This window comes from Protopterus annectens, chromosome 4.part1, assembly GCF_019279795.1.
Source record: "Protopterus annectens isolate FY-2018-M chromosome 4.part1, PAN1.0, whole genome shotgun sequence".
In the NCBI taxonomy this organism is placed as follows: Eukaryota; Metazoa; Chordata; order Ceratodontiformes; family Protopteridae; genus Protopterus; species Protopterus annectens.
In genome coordinates this window covers 593896953-593920969 of record NC_056734.1, presented here as the reverse complement: position 1 = coordinate 593920969, position 24017 = coordinate 593896953, and the positions used below count along the sequence as shown (strand labels likewise).

General features: G+C 35.7%; 1 protein-coding gene across 1 annotated transcript in view; it reads right to left on the bottom strand.

Moving 5' to 3' along the window:
• Window positions 1-24017, bottom strand: part of LOC122800979 (mitochondrial ubiquitin ligase activator of nfkb 1-A-like) — a 279929-nt gene that overhangs the window by 64916 nt on the left and 190996 nt on the right. The window contains exon 3 of the mRNA XM_044070399.1: window positions 11568-11655. Coding sequence (XP_043926334.1) covers window positions 11568-11655 — 88 coding nt within the window. The remainder of the gene's footprint in view (window positions 1-11567; window positions 11656-24017) is intronic.

Here is a 24017-nt window from a genome sequence, read left to right as displayed (position 1 = left end):
TTCTCAATGAGCATAATGTTGGGCTTGTGGTTGGTGACCCAAGCCTTGAAAAGTTTTGATGCAGTCATGAATATTTCTAGTGTTTAAATGAGCAATTTTCAAACATTGATTTGGATTAGCCGGAGTGGGTCTATGAGGGGAGAGAAGGCCCAAATATGTTTCTACATCATCAGAGCTTATGAAGTAAAAGAACAACAAATACTTATTACTGATAAGATTATTATTAAGGAACAAGAACAAATAGTGTCTAAATCAGGAATTGAACTTGGAATGGGAAATACTGAGTGATAGAGAAATGATACAGATTTTTTTATTACAAAAAATATATATCAGAGATGGCAGTGAGGTAGCTGTGGAGCTAATGGGCGTTTATGAGAAATTGAAAATGGTATAAAGGAAGAGAAGAAGAGATTGTAAGTGAAGTTTAGTGATGAGCATGCCCAATGAGTTATGGTAAGGAGAAGGTTTATATAGGCATGGGAAAGTAAAGACACAATGCAGAGCGTAAAAGAAGTAACAATAAGAATGTAACTCTTGTAGGACAGGTTGATGTCCAAGGTGGTTAGTAACTGATAACAGTGAAAAGAAACTTAGTCTAATGGCAAATGAGGAAAGTGGATGGAGTAGGAGAATATGAAGAAGAATTGGCTATTTAATTTGTTGTAATATGCAGAATATCAAAGACAATAAAGCATTTGTTTTTATCTGTACAATTTGTTTCTTTGCCTAAACAGTTAGAAAACTATTTATGTAATTTATAAAATAAAAAAAGTGTAAAATGGTAAATAATGTGAGTAGATATTTAAAGTCCTTATCATAGCCCCTGTAGTTAATGGAATTCAAAATTATAGGGGGTATTACCATGTACACCAAGTTAGCTATGTTAGGACATGATAATGAGCCAATAGAGGAGATTGCTACAAATGCAGCAAGTGTGATTGTATTCAAAGAAACATCTATAATAGTGAATACATAAAGTTAAATATCCTAGATGTAATTCTTAAGTAGCTGTCATACACATTTTAAAACAGATATGATGTTACTGGAAGCCTAATGTTCTGAGCAGTTACAAATGTAGTATTGTAAGGGCTTATGTTTTTATCAAAGTATGCAGTTGTAATGACTATTTGGTCTTGCTTTCGTTTGTCAGTTGCTAGTACTCCACTCACACTGTAGTTACTATCTGCTGCAGCTTTGTACTGTTATGTACCTACTTTTACCAAGTTAAGTGCATTAGCACATACGGGGAAAGCTGGAGTGAATTCTCTTCCCCAGACACTGAGGAAAAACACAAGTAGCCACTGTAGTTTCAATAATTATCAAGCTTAGATGTTTGTGCAACAGCTTACTGCTTGATGAATGCAGCTTCCCCTCTACCACACTCAAAACAACGATGGTATGCAAATAAGTACATAATAGACCACTATTTGAAATTTTATCTCTATATAAATTATGCAGTCTCCAAAACAAATAAGAATCTTGCTATGTTTTATAAAGCAAAATCCTTTATTACTGATATTTACTATCTACAGCCTAATAAACACTTCTAACTCTATTATATAACTCATTTTTTCTTACAAACACAAGTCAAACTGGTTTTCATAAGCTAGAACTACTTTTAAAAACAGCCAAATTTGCTTGTAACAAATCTACCTGCATCCATCACTAGACAGCGATGATTAAAACAGACTGCCTGGAACTAGGAAATGCACTTGTATTAAACCAATTAAAGATAATATACAACACCCTTTATAAGCCTAACAAATGTCCCATCATCACACATCATATGCAACTTCATGTTCCATTTACAGTGCTCTAATCACATAATCAACACCAACTACTTATCCAAAAATCCTTCAGTCATTTTGGAAACTCCATGTAATGCACAAGTATAGGAAAACTATGAAAAACTATACTTTTGGAGTTACAAACTGAGCCAAATTCCAAAACCTTAACACAACTAAAGCATTACCAGACATACCATTGGCACTACTGATGTGACACACACATATACCTTTCAAAACTTCTGTCAAATATAACTTTATCAGTATTCACTAGACAAATCTGTAGGACATTAAACCATCTTTAAGTGCACATCTCTTCCTATGTTTTCACAACTCTACTTCTCTCTCTGCACCCTACATTTCTTCCCCAGCCGCCTCTTTTAATATTTTTCTTTTGCATCTTAAAAATATCCTTTGTTTTCTACTTTGAACTGTTACTCTCTTTTAAGTATGTTTTTTAATCATGACATGTTTTCCTGTTTGCTATACAGCATCCTGTATAAATCACAAACACTTTATAACCATGCTCATACTGCCTGATCATAATCTACATCAAAGTACATTTTTTTTTACAATATTTTATTTCCTCTCCATTTTGTTATTATATTTCAGTTTACTATTATTTATTTTTCATTTAATTCTACATATGATAGAGGATTATCATTGGGTCTTTGATCATAAACATTTTATTGTGGGTTTGGGAAATGGATATCAAAAAAATTCACCTTGAGAGTAAAACATGAGATGTGAATCTTGGCAGACATGTCAAAATTAGAAGATAAGGATTATGATCAGTGTGACCTGATCATAATGCTTTATGGGACATGCACCTTTATTTGCTACATGTAATACCTGTTACAGAAAAAAAGTGGAGGAGTGCAAAATATTTTACTGACTTTCAAAGCTTCTGAAACTTGGTGAAACACTCAGTGCTGCCAAACAAAGAGCAGGTAAAAATTAATTATCCCTCTGGAGAACAAAGGGATGTAAAAGCAGTTGTGACAGAGCAAAGTATCTAATAGGTTTCAAAGCTGTTTTACCTTCTGCCACTGTTCTTTGATGGCTTGCTTTATTGGCAATTTAGAGTGCAGGCCACTGTTCTTTGTAGGTCTGCACTGTCCGATCCTGATCCCTAACATGACACCCAGTAAAGAGAGTTCTTAACAAGAGCTTGTTAATCTCCTATCAAAAAGCTGGTTAACAGGCTTATTGTTTTTTTTTTCTGTTTTTGGAGCATAATCATGGTGTTTCATGTATTACATTATATTTTAAACTTTACAAATAAAGAAAACAATTCGAAATAAACACTGCCAAGGTACTGATTTCCTCAGAAGAAATACGACAACTGGATAAAACTCCACTAATTTAATAAAACAAAAAGCAATAAAAATTAAGCGCTTTTATCCACAACAATGTGGACTTCATCAGAAAATCTTCATCAATTAAGTGCTTAAATACAACTTTTTTGGCGCCAGAAACACTGATAGGTTAAGATTCAATACATTCATTTAAAATACACTCATTTAAAGTGACATATGCATTTATTTATACTAAGCAACATAATTTATACTAAAACCCATAACCCAATTCATCCAAATTCTATTCAAACACATAAATACAAATATTAAATATATTCATGTTCCTAACTACATGGGCTATGTTATACAATATAATAAATGTAAACAGTATTGTGTAAAGAATCTCTTTCTAACCTAATGACTTCTTACCTACCTAAGTTACAAACATAATGCATATTTTCACATTCACATTATAAACTATACAAAACTTCATATATTTAATCTTACATTTGTAACTGTAAAAAAGGCTTAATTATGTAGTCATTTAGTCCAGGTTCATTTGAGGCATCAGTTAATAATTGCCATTTCACTTCCCTTTGTCCCAGTAGTGCCTTATAATCCCCCCTCTTTATCCCAATCTAAGCTGCTCTAAAATGGCAAATCTAAAACAGTGACCATCCCCATATTTGTCCACATGTCTAAATAGGGCATTACTACTATCCTTTTTTCTAATATTGTATAAATGATCGTACATTCTTCTTTTAAACAACCTGTTTTACCTATGTAGAAGCTAGGACAGGTCATGCACTTGGCCATATATATAATATTTTTAGAGTTACAATTACCTTGTTTAAATGTAACCCTAGTCCAGTTTATATTTTCCAAAATGATGCCTTCCTCCTCTAAAATAGCATGGCACTGCCTACAACTCCCACATCGTCTAGTATGTTTTTCTGTTGACTCATAGCCCTTACATTATTTCCTCTTTCAAAGTTCCTCTTTAAATTACTACCCATTTTGTAGACAAATGTTGGTGTGTCTCCTACAATGTTTCTTATTTCACTGTCCGCCATAAATACATTCCAATTTCTACAGAGAATCTGTTTTATCCGATTCACATGAAGGGTATATTCCAAAATACAAGCCTTATTGTAATGTACTTCTGTATTATTTATAACACCACCAATATTTTTACTCAAATCCTTACCTGGAATGGGTGGATATTTTTCCCCCATTCACTAATTACATATTTCTTAACATCTTCCAAAATATTCATGGGGTATTCTCTTGAACTAAATAGAGACCTTATAAAATCTATTTCATCAAGCATGTCAGAATGTAAGGATGTCATTCTGGCAGCCCTAATACACTGCCCTTTAAAGATATTTTTCATCATTTTCCTAGTATGATTAGTTGAATACTCCAAATAACTGTTGGAAAAGGTATTTTTCCTATATATATGAGACTTAAAACCATTAGGTGTATAGGATATAAATGTGTCCAAATAAGCTATATGTTCAGTACTGCAAGAATATGTGAATTTTAGAAATGTACTTGTACTGTTCAAAAATTCCATAAATTGTTCTATAATGTCTCATGGGCCATCCCATAAAATAAAAATGTCATTCAAAAATCTGGAATAATAATGGATGTACTTATAATACTCACTGTTGAAGATGTAGTTGTTCTCCCATTCCAACATAACCAGGTTAGCGAAGATGGGGACACAAGCTGCCCCCATCGCCACCCCCCCAGTCTGTCTATAATGTTCACCTTCAAAGTAAATATAATGGTGCTCAAGCACAATTATCATATAAGTTCCATTATCAGACTTATATGGTCCCAATCCAGATTAGTATAGTGCCTGACACTACTGCAAAATCCTTCTAACCCTTGTTGCTTAGGTATACATGAAAATAAATCAATTAAGTCTGTAGTAATAAAAATTAGTCCTTCTTTCCATAGACTAGGAGTAAGACTACTTAAAAAGGCCCATGAGTCTTTTATTAGCTGTGGTATTTTCACATATATACGTTTAAGCCATTTATCAATGGCTGTTACTAAAGGAAAAGTTTTGGAGTGGCTACCCACGACAATTGGACAAAAGGGGGGATCAATACTATTCTTATGCACCTTCGGTATTCCCACTATTGTGGCCACTTTTAAAAAATTGAAGGTGTCCATAGTAATACGATTGTCAAGAAGAAATTCTTCTAAATACATATCTATCTGTTTATATCCTATATGGATTTCATTAATAGACACAATTTCGTAATTATCAGACTCTTGAAGTATTTTGTACATTTTAGTAGTATAATCCAAAGTGTCATATAGTACCACCCCTCCACCTTTATCGGGTTTCATAACCCTAATGTTGTGGTCATTTTTAAGCTGTTCTAAAAATTGTAATTTATCATCAGATACATTTCTAGATGTTCTCTTATGTTTTATATAATTTTATAAGCAATACATTTCCATAGTGACCAATTTTTCATATAAAGCTACACTAGGGTGGCTGGGTGGGACATAAGTACCTTTTTTCTTTAACCCTCCTATACAATCTGGTAAAGATCTATTCTGAAATAATATAGCCAAATTAATTTTTCTAAGAAATATCTCTGTTAGGCAGTCAACCAAATGAAATCTAGTCTTTGGTGTATATTTCATACCCTTAGAAAATAATTTGAAATGATCCTTATCTATTACCAAATTGGTATAATTGTAAATTTTAAAATTGTCCAAGCTATAGACAATACCTTCAGAAATTTTTATTTCTGAATGTACCCCCATGGGAATATCAAGGGCTACCACTGTCTCGTATTCTTCCCCCAAGTCTGATCTATATTCTGTCCCTGTGTCTACTGTTGCCTGTTCCATTTCCACCTCGAATCTTTTCTCCAATTTGGTTGTTGTTGCTGTTTCCACCCCAAGTGAAAACTTGAACTACTACCCTCCTAGTATACCTCTTGGCTAGGTCTCTGATATCTATTAGTATCATGTCTCTCTTTACCTTTATCAAGCCTAGTCTTACCCTCCTTTCGGGGGTATACAGTGTTATACTTATAGTGTTCTACATCCCTTCTTAACTTTTTACATTTCTAGGAATAAATAGTTTGAGCTTTTTTATCAGCCAAATTGTACTGCTTTGTATATAATTTCTCCCACTGTGCAAACAGCAAGTCATTTACAATAATATTATTTAATTTTTCCACTTCCTCCATCAATTTACACAATCTTTCATCATTTTTCTTAATAAGTAGTCTCATGTAGTCAAAACCAAACTGATTAAAAAGTGTATCAAACTCATTACGTACTTGGTCATTTAAAACCATCCCCATAGGCTCCTTAAAAAAATGAGGGCCCATAAGAACAATATTTAAAGATAAACATTTGTTCAAATATGCATTGTCTAATTTAATTCCTTTTATTGCATTAAATTTTTTACCAAATGAATAAATAAAGTCTTTTAAAGTTCCAATGGATACATTATTTGCACTTTCCTCAGAGCCAGAATCCTGGCTCATAGAGTTAAAATAAACTTCTTTTTGCAAAAAATTGTCCAGTTGTGTAATACCCTGCCCCACATTAATTTTTTTATTGTTATTATTGTTGGCACTAGCTCTGGGACTCGAGCTGTGCCTGAGAGTACCTTTTTCCATTGTAGCAACATTGCTCACAGCTGTTGAATAAGTCCTGGCAGCCATCGTACGCTTAGGTTTGGCTCCTGTACGTCGATAGTCATCTTCCAAATTACACAGCGAAAAGTCAAAGGTAAAATCCTTGTTGGTTAACCTGCTAACATTGCCTGGTTCAGCTGTTCCATGTAATTTAAACTTTGTCTTATTCTCATATTACAATATGGAGATGTTCTGCCCATGCTTCCATTAAAAAGGGGCAGTCACCCAGTTGGACTGTTCTCATTTACAGATGTAAATACATAAATAAATAAATAAATGATCAATGGTAGGGGCTTGTCCTAACATTTTAACCATAGAAAGCATATCTCAATTACTTTTTTCTTTATGTTTTACTGTGTGCATTATCCCCTGCAGGAATTATTTAACTTTGTTTCTCATTTATCATATTTTTTTTATGGTAAACTTGCAGCATTAGGGGTGTAATCATTTTTGGTAAAAAGTAGCACAGCTTTTAAACAACCTCAAGCCTTTCTTATTCTGAATGTTTGAATATGCACGTGAGATGTCTACTGTATACTTGGGTCCTGCTCTGCAGTGGACATTGCGCCTGGTTCACTGTTCACTCCCAACTCCAAAATACCTCAAGTGAACTCCCGTTTAGCAGAGGAGTAACTACTCTAACCAGAGCATTAACTTAGGTCATTTGGCACCTCTACTAAATCCTCCACATCTGACACCAGCCCCCAAAAACCATGCTGAGGACGAAAAAAGTCATCCAGAGTTAAAAAAAAAAAAAATTTTAAAAAAGAGCAACAACAAAGTCTGACAAGCTCACAGCTGGGAAAATAGTGACATCCACAGAGATGTAGCCAGAACAGTAAAAGAACAACAAACAAATGACTCAAAACAGACAAAGCATGTTGCAGCGTACTTGGTGGTCCTTGATCCAGTGATATTCTAGACTGTTTGAGTTTCTTTGTGGAGAGTATGTTATGGGACCTTCTACCATCTTTAAATAAGGATTTATTTACCCTTATTCTGAAGAAGTCCTCTTTAGATTCATCTGATGTGGAATATTATCACACTGTCTTATACTTCCCATTATCACAGAATCCTTCTGGAATAAATGCACTGTGAATATCCAGACACAAACCTCAATTGGTTGCTTTTTAAATGGTGGGTGCTCCCAACAGGTGACATATGGAATAAATTGTTCAAGTAGCCCATCAATGAGCTGTGGGTTTCTTTGTTGTTCAATTTTTGCTCATGGTGTGAACAATTCCATTTCAATAAATCATACTTAGGAGGTATAAAGTGTCATTCTTATGTTGACGATATTCAGCTTTCCCTCCCCTTTTCTCAGGATCATATGTCTAATTTACCTTTTTTGAAAGACTGCTTGGGTTCTGCTTTAACTTGTTTAAATTTCATTTTTTTTACAATTTGATAATGAGTAAACGAGGTCATCTACTGACACTCTTCAGACACAATCCAGGTACAAAAGTATATTAAAAAGTCAGTAGTAGAAAAGTACAGCAAAATTAATATAAATATACAGCAGAAAATCAGTACAAAAGGTACCATAAATAAAATACAGTACAGTAAAAGTGAACTTTGTAATATCAGCAAAAGCAAGTTAGTAATTCAAATTGTAACATCGCACAAAGTTTATAGTCCAAAAGATTGTAACATTGCATAATATTTATACAAGAAAATGCTGAATAAAATCTAAAGAGTGAATGAATTGTACCAGTCCATAAGTTGCAGGTCTAACACATTTACACAGTTAAGTGTTTCACCGGTTCACTGCACAAATATATGCAAGTCGGTGGGATGAATAGAGTACCTAGTGCAATAATCTGCCCACACTAGACAGTGCCTCAGAAGTAAGTGCATTTGGTTTCCTTTTGTAAGTATTGCATAAGATGTATTTTGAATGTTTCTGTAGTTTCAAGCCTTTTTTTAATAACTGTAGGTAGTTGTTATCATGTGTTGGGTCCATTTTTCAAGAACGTGTTTTTCTCTGATGGTAAGTTTACATCTAGGACTGACAAGTATTAAGAATGTTTAAATATGGGTCTGACAAGTGTGAGAGTACTTTCTTGGTTGCTTCTAAATCAGAGTCGAGAAAGTCTAAACCTGGATAAAAAAGAGAGGTAATGTTTGTGAATAACACTTTTCTGACTTTCTTGGGTACCCTATGTGTCCCCTCAATTTTCTTATGGGGGCAACAGCTTAGCATTTTTGCACTGGTGATGAGCCTTAAAGTGCTTCTGGATGATAAGCTGATATTGAAGGTACAGGTGTCAATGGTTATAAAATCTTATTATGTTTACAGAATGAACCGCATAGTACCATAGTCCAACCTGCAAACAATGATTCACGCTCTAGTGTCTTCCAACTTTGAGTACTGTTGTGTTCTATCTTGGTCTTTCTAATACTGAGCTTAAATGACTTAACCAGGTGCAGAATTCCATAGCAGTGACATGAAGGGCACATCACATAATGACTATATGACCACATTATCCATGCACCCTGGGAGCTGCACCAGATACCAGCCATAATTCATAAATGAATTTTAGATAACAAGCACTGCATGATCAGAGCCCCACTATCCAAAGAAACTTTTGTTTTTTCATGCAGTGTGGGGTTCCACAAATCTGTCTTAAGTCATCTGGCTGCTGGATATTTCTCCTAGTGGCACAAGCTCTGAGAAATTCATTGCATACCAAACTGCAGGCTTATAAATGGAGTTTAATTAAACTTTTTAGTCTATCCATTTCTAATGGGACTAAAGCTGCCCTAGAGTTATGGCAAAATTACAACAAGAAAACAATGATTAGGAATCACTCCCCTTTAAAATTAGTTCCTTTATAGAATAATGTAGAAAAAATAATTTGAAAAGAAATATAAGGGTCTAGGACAAAAAGAAAAAACATTCACAACAGTATAGTTTCTCCCAAACAAGAAAGTTGTTACAGAAAAAGTCATATGATTATCAGTTTCAAATAACTGTTATTTATAAATAAAACATGCAAAACAAGCTATTGACAGAAAAGAATATAGCCGCTTACTTCACAGTAAAGAGAAACTACAGTGGCAGACAGTCTGTCAGAATTCCAAATTCTACAGAAAGAAAATAAAGCTTTCTGTTGAGAAATACAAGGCACTAGATATAATACAGTAACTGTTCTAACTTTACCTATTACCTTGTATTGTGAACAAGCAAATGCAGTTCCATGCGTGCACTTGAACTATTCAAAACTTTCCATTCATAATTTCTGTAGCAGGTAAAAGCAAGTACAATTAGTACCCACAGTATAAGCGACTGGTAATACTTATACTCAGAACCAAAACACAGAGAAAAAAACACCATTGACAACGATAAATGTAAAACTATATTTATTCTCATAGAATTTACCTCTTTCATCTAACATGTATAAAAGGACTTCATCAGAATGAAATCTAAACTATTCAGTTCCTTTAAATTAGTAAAATAAGTCATGACACATCACATGATTTCAATACCTCAAATTGAAAAAGGCACATGCATAAATAAAAATACATATTATACAAATAAAATGTTAAAATTATTTTGTTTTCATTTTATATCATTTCTCCTTAGACTTACGGGATGGAGATTTTTAAAAATATTACATATGACAGAAACTTCATGGCAGTTAAGGATACAAGCTGACAAATATCCAGGTATAAATTACATTAATATTAAGTTTTTCTTTTTAAGTACAAAAGGCTTAAAATAAATAGTTGATCACTATTTTTCAATTAGGATTGTTTTTAACCTTAGGCTACTGCCTGACTTGCATGATAGTAGCACATGACACATTAACTCGCATGATAGTAGCTCATGACACATTTGCTTACTGCCACTTGCTTAAATCTTAAGTGCCCTAAATCCCATTAGCTGAGTCTTTCTTAATTATTACCACCTATTAACCCTCCTGAACTACATAACCCTATCAGAGCCCTAACTCTGACCCTAAAATTTCCACCCGATCTCTAAAACTAATGGTAGCAATCTCTTCCTGTTCCCTAATCCTACAGTCCTTGATCACTCCCTAAACCTAAAACTATACTCCCTCTCTGTAAACCTAAACTCTCTGACTATCCCCTAAACCCCAAACCCCCCTTCTCCTCCCTAATCCTAAAGTCCACAACCATTCTTTAATGATAAATTCTCCTTTATATCCCTAACTGTAAACTCCATTTCCACTCCCTAATCCTAACCTAAATTTATACTTTTGAAACCTAAAGCTCCCTCCTGGTAGCACACTTGAATCAAGATTGCCAGGGGGTACAGAGAGAAAGGGAGAAATAAATTTATATTTAATTTCTGTAGTCTCTATTTTTATTTGTGATTAAAAATATAAATGTACTATTAGCTTACATTAATAAAATGCTTCACAGCAACCATACATTTGTTAGAAAATGCATTCCTAATATACAGCAGTACATTTAGAATCATGTTGCTCAGATCTTTACTAGTAGCAAAACCCATTCTGTTGCCAGCTATCTTTGTTGTTTTTCTGGCAGCAACAGCTATGACAACTGACATAGGAATATTTTTCTTTCAAATAAATTACTCATTGTCAGACTTTTCTCCCAATGTAGATTTGTCATTAATTACTGGTGAAATTATTATGATGTATTTGTTTTTTTCTTAAGAGAAAAAAAAAAAGAAATTCTCTAGATATTGCATTGGTCACTTAAAGATTATTTGCTGGCACGAGCCAATGAATGATAATTTGTCTTCTAACTGGTAGGAGTTAAATGAATGCTTTAATGTGTGCCATATTGGTAAACATAAAACAAATCAAACTACTTACCCTCTACAACAGCATAACACAGCATACCTCCTGAACCTGTTTTTAATACTTGCTTTAGATGCTCACCAACTTTGAATCTGGGTATTTTCTAGGAAAGTAGAATCATAAGGGATTAGGTATACATGGATTAAAACTAAACTATTAAGAAGCAGGCATTTATTCACACATGCTCACAGTCTCACACACATAAATATGTATATACATGTGTAAGTACACACACACAAAAAACACACATATGCAGACAGAATATATGTACATGGACGAGCAGATACATATATGACATGCACATAAACATTCAGGTAAATAGGTATAAAGAGAATATATGTACATGGACAAGCAGATACATATATGACATGCACATAAACATTCAATGAAATAGGTATAAAGGTTAAGTATAACAACACTAAATATATGCTGCACCTTAGAAAGCAAGTAAAATGTAGAATGAATTCTGGGAGTAGTCTAATTGCATTCTTCTAAGTAGTTCCCCCTGTAATATTGTTAATTCTCCCCCAACCCAATACAAATGCTAATATGTAAATGCATCAATGGACAACAGCAGTGTGCTGAACTAATTATAACAATGTTACCTACACTGAGGCTGAAGACATAGTGAATCTAGCGGCTGATAAATTTAGCTCTAACTGTACCCTTCTCTCCTCTCCATCTGTCCTTCAAGATAAACCTGAAACTGGCTCACCTCCAGCTATCACACAAGACCAAGCCTAAAAGTGCTATCAAAAGCTAGAAATACTACACGGTTGAGTCCTTACAATCCCTGGATGCATTTTAAATACCATGAAGCATAATTTAGCTACATCCCTAACACTGTTCAACCTCAACTTTCATACAGGTTTTGTACCAAGCAAATGGAGAGCAGCAAAAGTTATTCCTCTGCCTAAGGGAGGACCTTCCACAGATCCAGGCAATTAAAGACCTATAAGTCTGACCAGCCTCATATGCAACGCTATGGAAAGACTTGTCATGGACCTAATCAATAAGGACAAAGGGAACCTCCAGATACTGGACCTGTCTCAGTTTGGATTCATCAAGGTCAGGTCATGCTTACTCAGCCTAGTGGTTATTTTTGAAAAGGTCAGCAAAGTAATGGATGATTGCAAAATGGTACACTCTGTATACATTGACCTGGCCAAATCTTTTGACACAATTCCCCATTCAGACATAGCAGAAAAGCTAAACAAACTGGGGATAAACCCCTATTTCACCTACTGGATTGACAACTGGCTCAGAGATAGGATGCAGGAAATCAGAATAGGGGAATTTAACATCCACAAAGAGACCAGTCACCAGTGGAGTCCCCCAAAGTTCTGTGTTGGGACCTGTCCTGTTTGGCATCTACTTTTCTGAAGTAAAATCCAGTACCTAGGGGCTCTGACTGACTAAGTTTGCAAATGACTGCAAGCTAGGAGCCGTCTTTGAATACCCAAATGACTTAACCATCCTGTAGGAAAGTTTGTCCCAAATACATAGCTAGTACCAAAATCATGGACTGAAACTAAATGCCAAAAAAAAAAAACGCACTTACTGTAACCTTTGGGAAGTCATCTGCTCCCGGAAACTACCACGTTGACAACACAGCCTTAAGAGTTGAGCCAAGTTGTTTGGGATTTGGAAACTTATGTGAACAGTGACATAACTTCTGACCAAAATGTTTCCATTGCTCTTAGACAGTACCTCTATATTGCAGAACATATAAACAAAGGGACTGAATCTACATCTGGGGGTGTCACTGTCCCCCTTTACTCAGCCCTCATTAGGCCAGTTATTGAATATAATGCCCCCTTTGGCATGTATCTGTCTAGACACATGCAACAACTAGAATTCACAGAGAAATACCTTACTAAAAAGATAAAAGGCCTAACCAACATGTCCTACATTGACCAACTGAAAGCCATGTGACTGTATCCTACAGACTGCTAAGAGGTGACCTGTGTCTAGCATACAAAGCATCCTCATCCAATACTGAAAAATTTATTGCACATCAGTAAGTCAAACAACATCAGAAATTCTTGGTCTAGGTATCTAAACCTCTTCTACAACATCAAAAGAATGGTTTGGAGGGATAAATATATTGTGCAGAGTATAAAGCTGCTATGGAACAGACTTCCCATCCACATTAAACAAAGTTCATCCCTGTCCATATTCAAGCACGTTTGATCTATAGATGGAAAACATAAAATTTACCCCAGGACTGCCTCCTGTACTAATAATGGATAGACCAAGCGTTAGCTAAAACAATCGTCAAAAATAAGAAAATTTGAAACACGATGGGCTACTTATCTTTAAGATGCGATGCCTGTGAAGAAGCGATCTTATGATGCGAATGTCATCTGCGGCTGAAAAGTTCTGAGGATTATGCATGCAGATGTCACATTAAAGGCCCCTTGGTTTATGGCCCTATGTGTGACGCCCCACGCACAATACAGCAACCAAGCTGAAGCTTTTGTATAGAAGTCGATGTACAAGTCGCCTGATGGCAGAAAATCTCAAATCTAGAATACTGCAACATAGGAATAATAGGACATCATAAAATTTACCACAGGACTGCATCCTGTTCTACTAATGGACAGAAGCAACTACTAAATGCTTTATCCCATGGATTGGTCCCCTCACATTATTTATGGTATGATCTCAGTTATTCTCATTAGGGGTAAGATATAATTATCAGCCATGGGATGGTTAAGGCCAATCTCTAATCAAATGGAATAGGTTAATTCGAGCACAGAAAGGGAAATCAGCTAGGCTTAAAATGGCCTGAAAGGGCAGGTGGCCTAGTACTTACCTATGAACCTACAATATATGTGCCCTCAGCATGTGAGAGTGGTGCTTCCTCCACATACTCCCCAGTTCTTTCTGGCTAGAGACAGTGGAAGAAAGAAGAAAAAGAAGTAGAAGAAGATTAAGAAAATACAAGGCCGATGTGAAGAACGGTACCTGCTCAACCAAACAGTATGACTATCACTGCTCTGCTAGTCATTTAGATGGAAATAACGTCCACCAAGGGGGTGGAAGATGATGCTTGATGACTAAAAAATGCTGGGAAATCTCACATTAAACTGCCTGTCTAACCCAGAAAAAAGGAGCAACATGCACAGTGAATGAGAGAAGGATGCTTTTAAACTGTGTACGTAAATGATGGCTGGCTTTGTTTTTTTTGTTTGTTTTTTGCATACTCTTGGCTTTTCAAAAGTAGGGATGCAGTCATTTGCAGAATGTGTCACAATTCCCTTTTAAATATGTTTGGGAGTGTAAAGGACACAACCAGTTTAAGATTAATTTCCTTGCTGGAGATCTTGTCTTTGTTAGCTGTTAGTGTGTTAACGTTGAGTGCAATTACACTGGATGGCATTATGTGAAAATAGGTTGGTATTTTGTACCCATTATATCTTCATAGTACCAAGAATAATTATCCCTCATTTGATATTTTGATAGCCACTGTAGGGGGCTCATGACCTGACGCAGCAGCATATTTGTTTGGAATACAGATCTAAGCAATTTCAACTTATTGTATGGAACAAGTTTTCATGGAGATAAGTAATTCATGCATGGTAGACTGGTAGTTGCTCTATGTTAAGGGGAGCAGCAACCATTTGGAACATTGGGACTCGCTACAGTGAGTCCTGAAATGCAACGATTGAATGACCAAATGAATGGACTTGTATATACTAAGTCAATTATGCCGTTTCTTGGAATATTCCCTTTTCTTCAAAGTGTGGTGAACTTGGAGTTGGTATATATAGGTTTGGGTGTTGTGGGGGCTTGCCCCTCATATGGGGGTGTGGGGGCCTGCAAAAGGAAGTTTTAAGGTGAAAAGTGAATTTCAAGATTCAGTCTTCTCCTGGTTTTCTGTCCGAATTTTTGACTTTTCGTCACTCAGTATTTAGAGTGCTGACATTTCAATAGGGAGCCTAAGGAAGCACAGTACATTGTCTTTACAGTGAAGTTAAGCATGTCAAGCAATTTTCACTGTTATACCTGCAGAAAATCTAATGTCTCTGGTAGCATGATTTCTATGTCTATTATAAGTGGTTTTAATCATGTGTCAAAAGAAACAATTAAGCCTAGGAAATAAAAGTTCTGTCAGGCATTACATTCTGTTGTTTTATTTCATGTATCCTGGCAGTTCATATGTGTTAGCATTGGTATGAATGCATTTGCATAGTTTTTGTAAAGTAGGACTTGCTAATACTGTCTTTGCTGAAAGTGTGTGTGTGTGTGTGTGTGTGTGTGTGTGTGTGTGTGTGTGTGTGTGTGTGTGTGTGTGTGTGCTGTAAGAGTGGTGTGAGAAATGCAAAATAGAGAATATGCTTTGGAATTTTTTTGTGTGCGTTTTGTGGCAGTTCAATAATGCTGTTGGCAACTTTACGTTTTAATCCAGAAAATGAGTTTAATTCCTTTTAAGAAATCGTTTTAGTTTCTATTCTTGATGGTAGGATATAATTCAAGTGGAATGGATTAAGTTATCCCACTTAACGTTTGCCGTCTTCCTCTCTCAGATAAGTTCCTTCAACTTTTTTTTATTAATTATTGCCCACAACTTTTCCACTAGTTTATAAAAATATCCCTGACCTGTATATAAACCTAATGGGACTAAAAACACTTTGATTGCTTGTATCTTACTATCCATGTCCATAATCAAGAGCTTTTGTATGCCTTTTGTTTAATCTCTTCCCAAATATCCTGAGTTGACATAACAGAATCCTTTTTAATCCATTTACCTAAGTACATCATCTTATGTTCCCATAAATATGGGTACTGCTGAACCAATTCATGTGTGGGTGCATAGTTTACTGCTATAGCCTTTATTTTGTAACCATTAATTTTACACCCCCCAAAAAGGCTTGAAACTTCATCAAAATATTCCACTACACTAAAATGTGCATTATTGGATTTGTCAAGTACAAAATAAGATAATTTACAATTAAAGCTTTTCTTGATTACTATGTCAGTTACAGCCTTGAATTTGTGAGTCATTTATTTTCTTTGTCAGTGGTTGTAAATACAAAGCAAATAACAAAGGGGGAAGAGACGCCACCTGCCTGGTCCCTCTGTTCAGAAATAGCTTATTGGACAGAGAACCTCCTATCTTAATTATTGCTGCTTTTAAGAAGGGAATAATCAGTAGGGCATATAAAATATTGCATAATGTCTATAAGAGTCAATCAGAGCAGGTTGGAAAAGACTGAAAAGGCAATTTACAAAGGGACAATGGAAGGTCATCTGTATAGCTCCCAAGTATCTGATAAAGCCAGAAAATTTTGGATTTTTTTGCTTGGAGGTGTTTGCATAGATATTTTATACCCCAAGAAGACTTCAGATACATTTTCTTTAACGAGGTAACAAATGCCAGTTGCATGATATAAAAGAGAGAGGTATCTAGGACCTTTTTTTTTTGGGGGGGGGGGGACGAGTTGGCAGACTTTAAAAATTTCCTACAGAGCACTCTGTCAGCAATGTTGGAGGAGCAAATGGCTGTAAATAAGGAAATTATTTTTCTGAGCTGGGACACAGGATCTAAATTGCTTATAGGTAGTAAGGGCTTACTAAGTTTAATACTATTGGCTGCCAAAAATAAATTTACTAAAAAACGGAAATCAATATGAAAACCAGCTGCAAATGAAGTACTGAATATTTTAAAGGATATAAAAGAACAAGAGGTGGGATCTTTAGAAAAGGGAAGGAGCAAATTAAATAAAAGGAATTTGTGGGAACAATACAATTTCAAAAGGAGCACTGAGATTTAAGGGAAGGCAGGAATTGAGAAATGTATACAATGCTGGAGTAAATAATTGTTAAATATTAAGAAAACATAGATGTGATGTATAATCCATGGATAGGACAAATGTTAATGGGGCTTGCATTCTTTTCGATTAAAGCATGTATGCCTGTATCTGAAGTGATAATTTGATAAAGGTGCTAAGAAAATGATTTCTGAGGCACATGAATTTGCATGTTTGTGCTAGAGTCAGCTGAGATAAGGTTAGTAGCTGGTGCTATTGCAGATGAATGTTTATGAATGGAAGGTAGAGGCTTACTGTTTGCCTGCACAGAACACATTTGTATGCAACAAAGGAGAAGGAAGGTATGGGTAATTTGAAGGTGTAGTTTGAGGATGGAATACATTTTTTCCACTGAGTCCTTGTTTTGATTGGATGTGTTGTTGAAGAAAGAATAGCTGTGAGGTACTCACTATAACTCATCCTTGTTATTAGCATTTACATGATTGGGTTTGGTTTTCCAGCCTTTTGGGCTACAGAACTTTTGTTTTTTTCTAGCATTCTGTGCTTCACCACATGCTTCTGCTATAGCAGTAATTTATAGTGATGCACTAGGTTCTGTTATGCTTCAGCTGCCTTTAACTATAGCACTATCAACAGAAAATACCAAAGGCATAGACATGAACATACACCAGTTCCCCAGCAGTTTCATATTCAAAGATCTCATAGTTGTCAGCTAAGATGTCAGCAAGTACATTACGTTTCCTAGCTCTATAATCATAGACATGGTCTTGCACCCCTGGTCCCAGTCCAGTTACATCAAAGGCAGACTCTGTGACTCCACCAAGATGAAGTTAAAAACTGGGAAGCAGCCTCTTCCAGGAGGAAACACAATACTGTTGTGATAGCAATACAAAGCTTTCAACACTATACACAGCTACAAAGCCCAAGTAGTTTGAAATGATGGTATGGTGTTGCAAAAACAAACAGACTGTTTTTAAAATAATCACACTTTTCTGTGCATAGTCCTAACCACAGCTAACCAGATATGCAGTCATTGGACAGCTTAGAATAAAAAAACATTCAAAATGTGACACTGCTGTACTTAACATGCACATAACCTATAAACATTGTTAACACAAAATAATTAACACTAAGAAATAAGAGGCTGGTGAGAATACTATATCATGGTGGTAAAGTCAAGGATGAAGCAATCATCTGCTTTTGGAGTAAATACCTCACACAATTGCATTAAAATGTTTCTTTGTTCTTGTCCTCACATCTGATTAGACAACTGAGGTATGCATCTAAAGATGAGGAAGAGGTTCCCTCTATCCTGACTCAGGGTCTGCCATAACAAATCCTCTCCTTCTGCTTGATCTACAGTCCCTTTTCAAAATAATAGATACAAAGTGCATGAGTTAAACAAGGTTATAGTGTACATTTGACCATGGGGTTGTCAGGATTTACCCATTATCAGTATGGTTTACTCATGGCAGTAAAGCCCAAATTATTACATTTTGCTGGAAATGTGTAAATCCTGCTTCACCCATGGTTGAGAGGTGATTATTAATATTACACAGAAGTTACTTTAAAAAATAAATTATTTATCTTTTCAAACTAATCATGATGTATACGGGATCTCATTTACATAACTGTGTCTGTAGTTAGATCTAGCACAGAAGATGTCTACCTCATGTGCTGAACATGTGCTCACCATAGCTGTGTCCGTGGAGTTAGATGTGGCACAGGAGATGTCTATATCGTTTACTGAACATGTGCTCACCATAACTGTGTCTGTGGAGTTAGATCTGGCACAGGAGATGTCCATCTCATGTGCTGAACATGTGCTCACCATAATTGTGTCTGTGGAGTTAGATCTGGCACAGGAGATGTCTATCTCATGTGCTGAACATGTGCTCACCACAACTGTGTCTTTGGAGTTAGATCTGGCACAGGCGATGTCTATCTCATGTGCTGAATGTGTGCTCACCATAACTGTGTCTGTGGAGTTAGATCTGGCATAGGAGATGTTTATCTTGTATGCTAAACATGTGCTCACCACAACTGTGTCTTTGGAGTTAGATCTGGCACAGGAGATGTCTATCTCACATGATGAACATGTGCTCACCATAATTGTGTCTGTAGAGTTAGATCTGGCACAGGAGATGTCTTATCTCATGTGCTGAACATGTGCTCACCACAAATGTGTCTTTGGAGTTAGATCTGGCAAAGGAGATATCTATCTCATGTGCTGAATGAGCGCTCACCATAACTGTGTCTGTGGAGTTAGATCTGGCACAGGAAATGTCTATCTTGTGTTCTAAACATGTGCTCACCACAACTGTGTCTTTGGAGTTAGATCTGGCACAGAAGATGTCTATCTCGTGTGCTGAACATGTGCTCACCAAAACTGTGTCTGTGCAGTTAGATCTGGCACTGGAGATGTGTATCTCATTTGCTGACCATGTGTTCATCCTTTACATGCTGATGCATATTCAGTCCAGTGACACAAAATGACTTAGGGTCTCAGCATCAAGATACACTGTAGTGCAGATTGTATTTCTGAGTTAATACACTCTGTTATAAAATCTATTATGGAAAACAGTTGATTGATTTATTGATGTGTATATGCATGTATGTACATTTTTAACAAAGTTGCTACTTGATTTGTAGTACACACAAAATTCACCAAATGGATTCATAGATATAACTAAAAAAAAATATTTAGCAACAAATAACACCTTATGTGCAGAGTCCAAACATAACACCTTTTATGTTTTTTTAATTTATTTAGTGCTTTCAACCTTCGCCGAGGTTGTCATCAGAATAAAAAATACAATAAACATCTCTTATTTACAAACTTAAAACAATCATGACATAATCATGATTTTACAGTAAATCCCAACCATTCTTATATTTACATCTCTTTCAATTATTTATTTCTAAAACACACTTATAGTTTATGACACCATTTAAACAAGGAAAAATGTTTGTTTAATAAAATCTGCCATTTTATTTCTCGAAATTCTAACTCACCATTCTAGTTTCCTTTCAAATGATCAGGTTCATAGTTAGCTACATAAAAAATATACTTTTTAGAATCAACACATTTAGTAGAATGTTTACCCAAAGCATTAATGGCAATTTTACTTTTAATAGCATAATGATGTTTGTAGATTTGCTTTTTAATTGTATCTTGGTTTTCCCTATATAATATGTTTCACATGAGACACACTGAGCAAACTAGACAACAAAAGAAAAATTGGATTTAAACTATCCTGGTATTGTATAAATCCTTTGGCGAATACCCGGAAAAAAATAGGACTGTATTACACATACATATATATGAAACAAACAAAACATTTATACGTTGTCTTCTTACTATGTTTACCATTTCTAATTTTTTCCTTATTGATGTTTTAAAATAGTTTTAATACTCCTTCCTTTTTAGTCTATACATGATGCTTTATTTAATCCAAAAACAAAGGTTTTACCAGGTGCCAAAAAGAACTGAGAATCAAAACCAAAAGTACCCAGGGAAAGTCCAAGCCAGCACTGGTATTCACAAACTTTAATCCAGCCATGTAAAACATAGTACACTCATTATTCCAAAATCACAGCCCTTCCAAAATCCTCGGCCTCTTTCTGTCTTGTCTCCATCCTCTCTGTCAAAGCCTCTCCTAAGATAGGTTTAAACTTTTCTTTTCTACCATCATAAACTTCATACCTATTCTTTTAACTAGTAATGGTGTTCAGTGTAGGGCATCCCATCTTTTTATACATTTTAAGAACCAAAAAACAAATCCTGTTTCTATATTTATGTGAGTTGAACCTTAGAAAAGATGTAATGTTGTTGATTCTATCAGGAAACTCATTTAATACATCTTCACAACTCTCTTACATGAAAAAAAAGTATAATAAATAAAGCAAAGGTATGCCCTAAAATGATCAAACCCAAGGATGTTCCTAAGAATAAATACTCATAATGTGCCATGAACAAACTGGCATAACTTGGTGCCATCCTAGCACTCATCACTCCATTTTTCTGATGATAAATGTACCCACAAAAGAAATTAAATTATTATTTAAGACATACGCCATGCTTTCAATTAAAAATCTGACCTCTCCAACTGTATACTCTGTATCACTGTATAATATGATATCAACGTTTTGTGGAATAAGTGTATACAATGTCTGGATATCAGCTGTCACTCACCACTTGTCTACATTCATAGATTCTTTACTAATATTTTCTAAAAAGTGAAAGGTGCCTCATAAAATATGGCAAATTCTTTACCACTTTAAAAAATGAACTATCCACAAACTTAGAAACTGGTTCCAATTTTGAACTCAGGGAAGATACTATGGGGATAAAAGGTGGAAAATTTTCAAATTTCTGTGAATTTTTGGTACTCCAAATAATTTACCTTTACTTGGTTGATCAATACTAAAAAGCCTGTATATTTTGTCAGAGAAAACTTCATTACTATAATTGTTACACAACCTAAAATGTATGCATTCATAAGCTTTCTTGGTATCATTAAAACTTCTTCTTTCGGCTTTTTCCTGGCTAGGGGTAGCCATAGCGGATCACTTGTCTGCTCATGTTTGGCAGTGGAGTTTTATGGTGTCGAGTTGCCAGCCCGGCTCCCAACCTTCCACAGAAGGCACACACATGCATGCACTCACGCCTAGGGCCAATTTAGAGTGTCCAATCTACCTACAGCGTGTCTTTGGGATGTGGGAGGAAACCAGAGCACACGGAGAAAACGCACGCGACCACAGGGAGGACATGCAAACTCTGCACAGAAGGCACCCCAGCCGAGGATCGAACCAGAGAACCTCTTGCTGTGAGGCGGCAATGCTAACCGCTGCACCACCACAGCCGCCCTCTTGGTATCATTAAAATTAACCCTCTCATAAAATGATCAATCTTTTAACATTTCCCCCATACTGTTATTATATTCACAGCTATTCATAATCACAGTGGCTACCCTTTTTCTCAGCCTTTATACTGTATATTGTTTTATCAACTGTCAGTCCTTTTAGACATTTTCTCACTTGAGCTGTCAAATTATAATGTCTCGTATATGCTTTCCTGGATAAAGCATTTCTAATGTCTCACACAAATATGTTCAAATGCAAGAATTACAGGATGTAATGGCTGATTAAAACACTTGGCATGCTACATCACTCCCTTTTGAGTAAAATGTTCAAGTTTAATTTTCATGTGTACCTCTTTAAGTCTGTAATAGTCTGTAACAAAGCAGCTCTTGCAGACAAAATAAAGGAAAAAGTATTTTAAAAATTGATCTCACAGTTACTTAAACCCTGTTGGATAAATTATACATTTTAAAACTTTGTAATTTGCCTTCTGACGGTTGTGGTGACCATAACTGTCTTTCTCTGATGGTTGGGAGAGCTCTGAACTATTTTGGCCCAAGTTCTCATATTTATCACTTGTGATGTTATGTATCCACCAGTTGATCCATATTCCTGTTTTCTGATTGTTTTAGGCTTCTTTTTTTCTCATTTAAAATTCTCTCTCTCTCTCTCCCCAATACCCTAATGAATTTCCCTGACAGTATTGCCATATGTTATCCTGTCTGGGGAAAAAAAAGCCTGCTGCCTATTTGCACCTCCATCTGTCTTGTATTCAACTTCCTTTCTTTGCACTGATGGTTGGAACAGCTTTGGCCCCTTCTTTTAAGGTGGAACTCTGTTACTATAATTTCTTTTTCTCTTTCAACAGTATTCTCTTCTTTATTCATTGTCCCATTCTCAAAATCAATAAGTTTCTTCTTGTACTTGCAAAGCTTTTCCTCAATTTCCAAATTCATTACCTCAAGTGTTAACTTATCCATGAGACTCTTTATCGATGATGAAGACTTCAGTGAAGTTTGAACATGCTAAATATATTTAAAAAACATAGAAGTTGTTGTGTTTGTTCTCAGCAGTGTTTGTTGTTTTACTTATTTTTGTAATGTGGACAAGCTTAAATGCTTTTCTACCTTCGGCTAAATGAAAATTTCTACAGTGGCATTGTAGTTTACCGTTAACAGATAGACTCAACTGAAAATCATATGTCAACTTTTTAGAAGTTATATAATTAATTTTTAACCCATGTTAGTGCTTCACTACTAAGGAACATGCAGTAGCCATACAGTAGCTCTGCAAACTAACCATGAATGCCTTGTACAAGCTCACATGTTACCGCAGGAATGATCAGGCAAAGCAGACTTTAATTGGGAAACGATCCTCGGCTCCGACTCGGCACGCTTATGCCAAAGAGCGAAGTCTCTTATTGGCTGAGCTTACTATATCCCAGGATGCACCACTACCAGTCCCCCAGATCTAGTTTGTCCGCATACATGCACACACGCATTCCCTGCTTATATAACATCGTCAGATGAAACAAGATAAAAACAGTTGAACTCAAAACCGTTCAATCTCTTCTGATCTGCAAGGCAGGGGGAAGGAGGGTGGGTATCAGGAATGTAGGCGAGATGGATCCCAAACATCTGAAGTTATGGTGAGTACATAACTAAAAGATGTTATGTGATCCTATCTCGCCTACATTCTGAATGATGGGACAGCGTCCTAGCACCTGAATCCTGGGTGGCTCACTGGAAAACACTCCTGAGTACCGTGGAACCAAATGATGCTCGTCCTTTAGATGCCACATCCAATTTGTAGTGGGAAATGAAAG